The sequence below is a fragment of the Lepisosteus oculatus genome, chromosome 8 (assembly GCF_040954835.1).
Source record: "Lepisosteus oculatus isolate fLepOcu1 chromosome 8, fLepOcu1.hap2, whole genome shotgun sequence".
Classification (NCBI taxonomy): domain Eukaryota; kingdom Metazoa; phylum Chordata; class Actinopteri; order Semionotiformes; family Lepisosteidae; genus Lepisosteus; species Lepisosteus oculatus.
Genome location: NC_090703.1, coordinates 48,269,888 through 48,280,923, shown reverse-complemented (window position 1 = coordinate 48,280,923; position 11,036 = coordinate 48,269,888). Strand labels below are relative to the sequence as shown.

The 11,036-nt window shown below is 52.4% G+C and overlaps 1 protein-coding gene across 3 annotated transcripts; it reads right to left on the bottom strand.

Annotated features, from left to right (window-relative positions):
- Positions 1–185: 185 nt before the first annotated feature.
- LOC102694614 (organic cation transporter protein-like) lies at positions 186–9,262 on the bottom strand. 3 transcript variants are annotated; one of them, XM_069193663.1, is made up of 11 exons: positions 8,831–9,262; positions 6,352–6,492; positions 5,840–5,959; positions 4,998–5,101; positions 4,093–4,247; positions 3,391–3,559; positions 2,885–3,023; positions 2,505–2,596; positions 2,032–2,249; positions 1,216–1,324; positions 186–852 (listed from the first exon to the last, which is right to left on the bottom strand). In XM_069193663.1, the coding sequence occupies exons 1-11, from the start codon at positions 9,047–9,049 to the stop codon at positions 645–647; spliced, it is 1,674 nt and encodes a 557-aa protein (XP_069049764.1). In that variant the 5' UTR covers positions 9,050–9,262; the 3' UTR covers positions 186–644. The 3 variants fall into 3 exon arrangements, with proteins under 3 accessions (XP_069049764.1, XP_069049767.1, XP_069049766.1); XM_069193666.1 differs by lacking the exon at positions 8,831–9,262 and adding an exon at positions 6,956–7,043; XM_069193665.1 differs by lacking the exon at positions 8,831–9,262 and adding an exon at positions 6,970–7,039.
- Between the last annotated feature and the right edge of the window lie 1,774 nt (positions 9,263–11,036).

Here is an 11,036-nt window from a genome sequence, read left to right as displayed (position 1 = left end):
TCATTATTTTCAGGTATAATTTATAAGCCCCAACCCTCAAATCCCAGTGGCTGACTTCTAATCATGGTCTTGTTGAGTTTTGAAGAGGCAGAAATATATATTTTCTCTCAGTTCCCCATCTCTCTGAGCCCCCAAGCCCAGTCACATAGCAGGAGCGTTTTCTTAAAACAATATTTAACAAAACAATCATTAAACCTTTTTAATGTGTAAGATCAACAGTTTGTCCTGCAGCTGATAATTGCAGAAGCACTCTGTTGTGCGTGTGGTAACTCTTGCAATACTGGCAAACAGCTGTAGATGAACAATTATTAATGTCTGGGCAAAAGTGGGAAATGCACTGCGTCAAACATCAAACATGGCAATCGTCCTGCAGCACGGGCTCGGCCAGTTAAATTTCCTACAAATTAAATTAACCTGTTACTCCTGCGTGAAAGGGGTTCAGAAACCCAGCATCTGGAATGGGAATGATCACTAGCCCTGTCCGGTCTTCATTGACCTTGCAGGAAAAAAAACTCTTGTGACATCAGCGGTTCCGTGAAGCTCAGCGAGGGCTTCTGGAGCAGTAACGCTACTGACCGGGAGCTCGGCTGGTGACGAAGCGGACGCGGCGCGTTTCGGGGACCAGGACACTGGACGCCCACCTCCTAGAGCTTCTCCCCGTCCTCCAGGGTCTCGGGCAGCTTCCGGCCCAGGGTCTCGGGCAGCCGCAGTACCAAGAGGCTCGCCCCCGTCGCCATGGTGCCGAACAGGACAAAGGGGGCGGGCTTCCAGGCGTCGGCCATGAAGATGACCCAGGGGCAAGCGATACAGCCCAGCCTCCCGAAGGTGTTGCACAGCCCCACCCCTGTGCTCCTGCCGAACACACAAGAGGACGTGCGCAGAAGAGTGTCAGACGACATGCTGGTCGATGAGGAACTGTAACAGATTCAGTACTGAAAAGCTCTTCCACAAAACCCCTCGCTGTTTTTTTTAAATAGATGTTTTTAGAATCAACCAGACCTTCAATAATGCTCTCGAGCATCGAGCTACAAAGCAGAAAAAGTTATATCGAAACAACGAAATTCAAAGAATTCTCCGACTTCGGTATAAGCTGGACTCGGATCTCAGCTTGGAAACCTGGTCCCACTCCATTGGCCAGGAGCGCAGGTGCACCTGAGTGAGGCAGGTGAGCCAGGGCGCTCCTCACAGGGAGCTCTGGCCTTAGACCGCTGTTACCTGACCGCTGTCGGCAAGATCTCCACTGTGTAGAGCAAGATGCAGGTGAAGGACGAGGAGATCAGGAACTGTCCGGCCAGGCAAGATCCCACTGTTGGCCAGCCCATCTCTGGAAGAACAGCAGTCAAGCAGATTAGACCTCAAGCCCATGGACCTGCAGCCCTGGTGCTTTATTGCTGCCCAGCACTAACCTGACACGCAAGGCGGGAGCGCTGTGTGTGCAGTATACTGTATTTTCCTGCTGGCCACAGAACCAAGACAGCCCTGCTTCCCAGCTTTTTAAGTTATCGTCAGCTGTGTGTTTTATTTCCTGAGGTAAGCAAGAAGAGAAATGGTTCTTCTCTCCATGGCTGTAGAGGGGGCAGCTATTTGGAGGGGAGGTGGGGGGGGGGCGCAGCACGTCCTGCACTTTTAAACCCTCTCACTGAATTAAAAAAAGAAATGGGTTTGGAAATCGGGGGGCTATAAGTACATATTATTTTGTGGTCAAAACCATCAGGAAGAAATACATCTGCTGTGGCCGGCTGGAATTCTGAGCCTGGAAGTCTACTGTACAGAGGTGCAATCACTGGGAAAAGCTCTCACATGTCAGGAAGGCACCTGGCATCACTAGAGGGGCTTAAAGTGTCGCTGATCTGCAGAGCTCAGGACAGATTCAGAACGGATGCACAGGTGCCACACTGACGACTCAGGCTCGCCTGTCCGCCACACAAGACTGTCGCGCCTCCATCCACTGCTACAGGGTTGCTTCAGGATTTCTGCTCCGCGTGAGACGGGTGGGCTGTGCAGTGGCCGACAGCCGGGGGGGGTGCTCACCGTGCCAGGCGAAGCAGGCAGCGGCCAGGCACGCGCCGCCGCCCAGCAGCTGGGAGGCCAGCAGGAGGGACTTCCTCTTGATCCGGTCCAACAGGAGCGCCAGGCCCACCTGCGCCGGCACTTCACACAGACCCATCAGCAGGAAGTTGATGTACAAGTTCCCGGCCAGGTTCTGGGTGTTGAGGAGCAGGCCGTAGTAGGCGCAGCAGATGGAAAACCTGTGCGGTCGAGCAAGCAAGAGCCTGGAGGAGCATTTTATACTGAAAATTGGGTACACTTCCTCATCCAAGGTTACATACTGCGGGTCACAAATCTCCTCTCTCTCTCCAGTATGTCTTTAGTCTTTGTGTAATATGTATAATCAGGTTATCTGCATGTTTTAGCGGGACCTTCTTGAAGAATGCAGGCCAGGCTGTTTCTTGGCCTGGTTACTGCGGATCCTAAGTGACCCGACGCGGCGGCCCAGGACGTACCAGTTGATGCACAGGACGACTGTGTTCCTGCGCAGGTTCGGTTTTCTCAGCAGGTCCAGCGCTGTGCGCTTCTGCTCCTCAGAGCCGGGGTGCTGCGCAGACAAAGACGCTGGCTCAGCCCAGCGCTGCAGAGAGCTCCTCGATATCCTCTCCACAGCTGGCCTGGGCCGGTGCATCCTCTGTAACTGGCCAGGCGGCGTGAGCTACAATATCTAGCCTTCGTTTCCTTATTGGGCACCATTACCAGCAGTAGAAGCTTTGCTGTGTATTGCCGTACAACAGTGGGAATGTTGCTGAGGCCCTGCCCTGCTCCCCCGGCTGCTCGGTGCTGCCATGATTGCTGGTGCCCTGATTATGTGTCTGCAGGGCGGCTGGCCTACCTTGTGGCTCGGGCTGCCGATCAGGGTGATGGCGGCCGGCAGGGCGGCCCTGTTGACTCGGGCCGCCTTTCTCACGATGGCGGTGGCCTCCGCGGCCCGGCCCTGCAGGATGAGCCAGCGAGCAGACTCCGGCAGGATACTGGGGCCACGGGGGGGGGGGATTTCAGGGAGAAGGGAGAGGTAGCAGAACTGTTAAACGCAGGTCCTACAAGAAGAACCTGGGTACTGGGAGAACCATCACTGTCTTCTGCTGTTTTAAGCAGATTCAGTTTACTGGTAGCCCCATCACCGTCTTCTGCTGTTTTAAGCACAGTTTCCATCGACTGATGGCAGACTGGAATGAGAGGTAAAGCCGTCTAGGACAGGGATAAGCGAAGGTGGATTTGAGAAGCACAATACATTTCAAGTGGCCGACTGTTGCTCAGAGGCCTTAGAACTAGACGAGCAGGAGGGAAGGAGAGAGGCAGTCAGGGGCCAGGGGCCAAGGGCCAGGGAGCCACACGCACCAGCAGCACAGCACAGAAGCCATGGAGACCAGAGCGATGGTCAGCTGAATCATCCTCCAGCCCTTCACCCAGTAGGCCAGCCCCGTCAGCAGCACGTGGCCCAGAATGAAGGACAAGGTCAGGAGCACCCCGGGCACGCGCTTCTGAGTCGGGCCCACGAACTCCATCCCTGCAGGAGGAGGGACAAGGAAGGCCAGGCCATCTCAGAGAACGATCTCTCCAAGCCCCCTGTTTCTCATCTCACCTCTGACGGCCGTGATCGCACTAATCTCTCCGTCTGTGTTCTCAGAGGTGGTTTTCCTAACTTCGGATGAAAGACTACAGAAACTCACAGTGTCCTGCAGCTAGGATCACACCTGTCTGATTGTCGCTGCTGAAGAAACACCCTAAGAACATAAAAATCTTACAAGCGAGATGAGGTAGTTGGTAGTTAATAGATAATTAACCCAGGGTCTCATCCAGCTGTCTCTCGAAAGAAGCCAGGGTTTCGGTTCCACCGCACGGCTGGGGCCTTCTGTCTGTTAAAGATCCTGCTGGGAGACACTCATTCACAGCCCATTCGCTGCCCCAGAAAGTGTAACAGCCCAGAGTTCTGTGCTCACACAGAGGTGAACGTCAACGAGGGGTCCCTGCTGGCGTGATGTGAGGCACATGAAAGGACTTCCCTCGTGACCCTGCGCCCCGGCCCCCGCGGCGTCTCACCCAGCGTGTAGGTGACGTTGAAGATGCCCAGTGACAGGAGCCCCACCAGGAAGCGCGTGGCGATGAAGAACTCGAACCCTGGCGAGAGCGCCGTCCCCAGGGTCAGCAGGCTGAGCAGCAGCGACCCCAGCAGGATCACCTTCCTCCGGCCGAACCTGCAGGGACACGGGCGTTGGGGGCTCAGGGAGACAGCCCGGCGCCCCCTCGGAGCCAGAGCCCCGCCCCCCACTCCCCACACGCCACCCTAGGAGCCATAGCCCCGCCCCCTTCAGAGCCATAACCACGCCCCCACATGCCTCCTCGGCGCCAGAGCCCCGCCCCCTGCGCACCCCCTTGGAGCCAGAGCCCCGCCCCCCGCTCCCCGCACGCCCCCTCGGAGCCAGAGCCCCGCCCCCGTGCGCCCCCTCGGAGCCCAACGGCGCAGACTGCTCTGTGATCACGTGAAACACTAGCATACTGTCCGCCAGAGCCTGCAGGTCTGGGAAAGCCTGAGGGGTTCAAGGTGCGGTGCAAGACTGAAATCTGAACAAAAACAGCTACTGGATGCTAACCACACACACACACGAACATCTACAAACTTGTGAACCGACGGGCGGTGTGACTTGGGGCTAGCGTGGCCTACAGACCAGCGTGGTGCTCGAGCCAGTGGAAGACTAGTTCCAATCGGATCCTCCTGCGAGGGCTCGAGAGGATTCCAGGCCCAGCCCAAAACCCCGCGCTCTCCCTGCCGTGGTCTGGGCAGTTGGCGTACGCGGGTGCTTTCCTGCCCCCGGCTCCCTACACAGAAACCACACTGCCCGCTGAGCCATTAGGCTCGGCATCTGCGCAGCCTGCTCTCCCCCTGAGCTGCAGAGCTGCGGCTGTGATTTGTCCCTGCAGGAGCAGGAAGAAATGCACCGGCTCACCTGTCGGACAGCCACCCCAGCGGACTGCTTCCCACCAAACACCCGGCCATGAAGAAGGCCGTGTCCAGCTGTCTCATCCACTTGCGCTCACACACCAGGTCCCACTGCGGGAGAGAAGGGACGCACTGAACTCTCCCCATCCCCACGGGTGTCAGGAAGCGGATTTCCTCTTTGCGCTTTTCCCCTTTTCTCACAAAGCCAATAGACACTAACAAGACCCTTTCGTCTTGCAAAGCATGCCTGCTGCTGCAGAGTCTATTTCCAGCAGGGTTAAGGGCTCTGGCATCTGAATGCATAAGGCAGGGGGTCCCCCCCATTCTGGCCTGCAGACCCACGCATATGCTGCGTTTTAATGTTTTAATCAGTCGAATCATTAATTGAACCAGCAAGCTGCTTGACTGGAACCTCTGGACGTTTTATTTTTCTGGCTCAAAAGTTAGAGATTTCACAGTTGCATTCAAAGCGTGAGTTAAGAGGACAACTCCCAACTGGTTCAGGAACAGGAACCAGCTCCAGAGTGGAAACCTGCCCTCTTGTTGGGTCAATGTGGCCGAGAGCTCAGCTGGAATGAAACTCATCAGGCATGGGGGTCTTCAGACCCAGGCAGGGAACCTCTGACATACGTGGAAGTTAAAGCACAGGGGTAGAGCACATGACACGACTGTAGCAGAGCTCTGAAAGGCCAGTTTGCATCAGAAAAATCATTAACAAGTCGTTACAGTAGTTTTAATGAGTGGTTGGCTAGGAAATTCCACTGTGTGTCCACCAAACGGATAGCTGCCGTTAATTATTCCTGGAACATGCAAGGGTCAGCATCCTCTGGAAGGTGTACTGCACCTTACCTCAGTCGCCACGGTGCTGAAGTACACTGACTTGTCATAGTACCAAGACTGACAGGGCACCAGGGAATAATTGTTGCTGGCCGGATCAGCCCACTCCTCTGGACTGAAAGATAAATTGACCTGTGTTTCAGAAAGAAAAACAGGAAAGGGAGGAGATTCATAACCCTTATAAGTATAAAAATGTAAAAATCCGCAATAATAGAACTTAACGTCCACTCAGTTTAGAATCGCCAGCTCTTGATCTTGTTGACCATCACAGTGCCAGTTGTGTGTGACTACCTGGGGAATCCTGGGTACAGTCAGCTCTGGACATAACCCAGGCTCAAACCAACCACACCTTGACCGTAGGAATCACCCTGTACTCTGTGTGAGCACTTCCACCAGCTTAGCCTCTCCAGGACCCGGGAGAAGATAAATGCAGGGGGGTGCGAAGAGAAGACATCACAGAAAACTCGATGCACATGAAGAGGGAAACAGTCTGGGAGACAGGGAGCCAGGCTTGGGTCGGTTACCTGCGCAATGTCGTATTGGTGACACTCGCTCCAGGAGTATTTTCCCAGGCGGGAGGAGTCTTGTGGGACGGTGATGTTCCACAGACGCTCTTCACTCATGTTTGTGATTCCGGGGAACAATGAGATCTCGTCAGCCTGCACCTAGAGCGACATCGGACCACACATCGGACATGAAGGCACCGGTTTATCCCGCCATGGAAATGGAGGCTCGGTGCCGCGCAATTTATATCAGGACAACGACTTCAAAGAGGGCCAGCCCCGTCTTTTCTGGTTGCGCAGGGGTGTCCGGTGTCTGAATTTTGTTTCACTGGATTGGTCTAAATAACTGCATATATGCAAGACGCTCAAGTAGGGAGCTGCATCAGCACGCGTAGGCTGCAAGGAAACAGGTAAAGGTTTTGTTTCTTGCTGGAAGGCTCCACAAATGTTGTTTTTTTCTTTTCTTTCCCTTGCAGCATGGAGTAAACCTTTACCTGTTCCATAACAAGTAATAGGTTTATTCCATGCTGAAAAGAGAAGAAAGAAAACACAACATTTCGGCCGTAGAGCCTTCTTCAGGTGTGAGAAAGATGGGGCAGTAGGCCAAGGTGATGCAGCTACCCACCTGAACTACTTTACCTGTTCCTTTGCATGTGCTTCTAAACTGGCTCCAAGATATTCTGTAAATAACTCCATCTTTAATTTAGTCGGGCCTGTGAAAAGAAAAAATCAGCTCAGTTGTGTGATTGGCTGCTGGGGTTGGAATAACTCGAGCTGTTCTCGAGTCATCCTGGTGCATTTCTGATTTCCTCCAGTAGGGGGACCCAACACCGTGTCTCACGCTAAAGACAAGAAATCCCTATTGAGAACACTGTGCGTGAGACACGTCTTGAATCTTTCTGGCTTGATAGAAAATAATTAACGTCACTGCACACATTTCTGCACAACAGACTTTATTCAAACCAGCGAGGGTGTTGTAATCCAACCTGGGAATTTCAGCACACTATTGCATTTCTGGTGATCACCTTGACAGTAGGGTTTCTAAAGCCAAAGTGTCTTCGATTGCCAAGTAAAATAATCAAGTAAAATACGTCTACACATCAATGTGCTGACCTATCACTGGCCACCTATAGGAGTCAAGTTAGACTCCCTCCTTCACATCCTGGTCTGCCTGATCTATGGAATGTGATGTTTCCTAACAAAATAAAGCAACAACAGTGGATCAACTGCATGCCTGAGGTAAGATGGCAGACACCTGAACAGGTGTACAATCACATGCTGCTGCTTCTCTAGGGACCTTTGTCTGGATGGTGACATTCTCATCCTGGGGGCAGGTGGCTCTGGGGGTTTTCCAGGTCTCTTTAAAGCAGCAGCACCTGGAGAGCTGGGAGGGGCTGTTAAGCTGAACTGAAAACCTGTGGATCCAGCAGCCCTGATTCAACACAACACCCGAAGAAAACCCGGCTTTTGAACGAGACTTTAATTTTGCGTATGATTAAGGCCTGCGTCTCTCCACCACAGACCAGAATCAGCTCCTAGTGTGGAGACGTTAACCACCTTCTGGAGATCTAGAGCCATGTCAATGTGCTCAGTAGTGCAGGTGATTTGCTCGTTTCGGAGCTCTTTGGGACCTGGAATCTGACTGGTTCCACCTGCAGGCCCAGGAGCCCAGGCGGAGAGTTCTCCTCACTGAACAGGCTACATGATGAATTGATTGGTGACATACAGGTGCTCCCCGTCTTCACACGCAGCTGACCAGTTCCGCTAACTGGACTGGGACCCAGCTGAGAAGGGCTTGAAGGTTTGAATTAGGGTGTGCAAAATGTAACCAGTTGCCAGAGGTGTGACGAGGGCAGGCTGCAGGGTAATGCTGTTTGTGTGCCAGGAAGACCAAAGGTTTGTTATTATTGTGAAGAACTCACTGCCTGATGGCAGAGAATTGGTGACTTATTGAGGAGGCACTATGAACTTCAGATTTAAAAACAATAAATACAGCCTGTCAGTGAGTTGATACAGGTGCTAAAATAAAACCAGCCAAACAAATCACTAAGAAAACGGTCCCCCTTTGTGATTGTTATGTCAAGTGTGGCATGTCAATATCTTTTGAGAAAGTTGTTTTTGCTTCTTAGGAATTACATTTATTACTCTGTGCATGGCGTTCTTAAACACTCTTCTTTTCATTATTAACCAGAATTGGTGGTGGACGTGCCCTTGTTGTTGTTGTTGTTGTTGTTGTTATTATTATTAACAAGTCAAATCCATGGCTTGCGTGTGCAGTGCTCCTCTTCGCACGTGGGCCCAGCGCGCTCCGCGGACAGGAAGGGACCCACGTCCACGCCTGCGTGCGCTGGAGAGCAGCTTCCGCCTGGCGGCGCTCCTCAGCCCCGCTGCGCCGCACACGCCAGGGGAGAGCTAAGAAGCGACTTCACCAGCCCTAGCGGTAGAAGTACTCGACACGCCAATACCAGGCTTACTCTCGTCCCGCGGCGCTGTGTCCTACCTTGCAGTGATAGTCGGGCAGCGCGCACAGGAAGACCTGCGACAGCGTGTACCAGGCGCTGGGCACGGTCAGGGAGCACAGGGCCAGGTAGACCCGCTTCTGGTATGCCCCGAAGTGCCCGATGGCGTCCAGGATCTGCTCGAAGGTGCAGGCGGCCGGGCCGTCCCGGGTCGGCTCTAAACTCTCCTCCTCTTCCTCGCTGGGACTTGGGGGCCCCATGGCGCTGCCGTCCCGGCGCGTACGCGTGCGTGTGCGTGGCGGGGAGGCTGTCCGATCTCCTGCTCGCCCCGGTGTTCGTGGAGACTGGAGAGCCCCTCTCTCCCTCTCGTCCTCTTCTCTCCCTCGCTTGGCCCCTTGCCAGCGGGCCGGGGGTTGGCCGTTTATGTGTTTATGGTCTCCGCTGAAGAGGACTTTCTGGAACAGCTAAGCGCAATACTCTTCCTGGGATATGTTAAGCCCACACATGGTTATTTAGTGTATATATTAATCCTTGCGGCGTGACTGTCATACAGGTAGTATTAATCAGTAATCCTGCATCTCTGGATCGCAGGCACACAGATGCGGAAGGAGAAGACCTTGCTGATCTTATATAAAGAATTAAAGTTTCAGTTTAAGTTCGCACAGAAAAACCTCTTTGAAGATTTTCGTTGAGCCGATTAAAAACGGAGCGATTGGGATACCCGGGGGGAAAATGACGCTTATCCTGGAGCGTTTTTTCAGTCATTTTGTTAGCTCCTCTAGTGTGGCAATCGTGTCTTTCCTTTACGTGGTCGTGACCACTGTCAGCTCGTTCAAGACGAGCCATGGAGCGAAAGCTCGCTCGCCTCTTTCTCCAAAACCTGATCGGGACCGCCGGTAGATCGACAAGCACAATTTCTTAAAAGACTTGTTGGGCACGTACTATGTTACTGCATTAAAGCTCACAGGATGCCGATGTTAGTGATCGCTCTTTAAAGCGGTGAGCTCGGCTTATCGTTTGACCTGAAGGTCAGGAGATGGATTTAGGGTAGCACTAGATCAGGGGTCTCCCAGTCCTTGTCCACGGGATCGCAGTGACCTGAATAAGCTCGTTATTGGCTTAATTAGACGCATTTCTCAGCTTCTCCCGGCTCTTCGGCTTCTGGTGCTGTAACGAGACATGGGAAACCCGACACGCCGCCCCTCCAGAACCAGGACTGGGGCGTTTTATTGTGAAGCGACTTGACAAAGGACTGTGACGTGAAAGACGCTATACTTAATGTTCTTTTAGTTATTTTTACCTTGCTTGTGGTGATGGAAATCGGTGGGGGGTTTCGTGATTAGGTACCCAGCAGCTGTGTGTGTGTTTAAAGTTTGCAAATATATCAATTCGGAACTAGCCCATTTGTTTTTATTTGCAGCAAATCATTATGGTAAACCTCCTTAAGGGACTTGTTAAAAACAAATGAGATAAAAATAAAAGAAAAAGTGCTATCGCACAAAAAAAAACTCTCTCCGGACTTGAAATTGAACACTTTAATTTTTAGTAGATTATGACTCAATACTGCCGCCGACAGGAATCTACCGGGAGTCATTTTCGTATCAAAATACATTACACGTATCACAATTGGATATTAAAATCGGAAGCTGGCCGAAGAGGGGCGCTAAAACATCAATTTCCCTCTAGTTACATCAAACCGATTACACTTCAATATAAACATGTAAAAGGACAGAAGCGTGTTTGCCGATTCAGAGTAATCCGAGGCCACGGAGGTTTGGAGTCAACGAAGGGGTCACCCACATCAACCAAGTCCCGTGTTCCCGCAGACGCACCACACATATTCAGCGTTGCTTAAAAAAAAGTTGTGGTTTAATCGAGACCAGCAACGTTTTCGTGCTGGACAGTCGAAAGTTTCTATTTTTCCCCCAATTACTGGTTCATTTAGCCGCTTCTCTAATTAAACACTGACTCGGAAGACAGGTGCTCTCCATTCGGGTTTTGGCAAAATCGCGACAAGACGGACAGCCGTGCCCACACACGCCTGTCGAAACCGGGTTATCTATGCAAGCCTTAAGGGGGTTGCTCAAAAATCGCACACAAACCTTAAAATAACGCAGCTAGTTTGAAAAAGGAGGTTCAAAATTACCGCATGAACAACGTTGGGTGGCGCAAGTAGCCCGCCCCCACTAACAATAAATCGATCGGTGATTGGACAGTGGGAAATCGTATTATCCAATCATAGTGCGA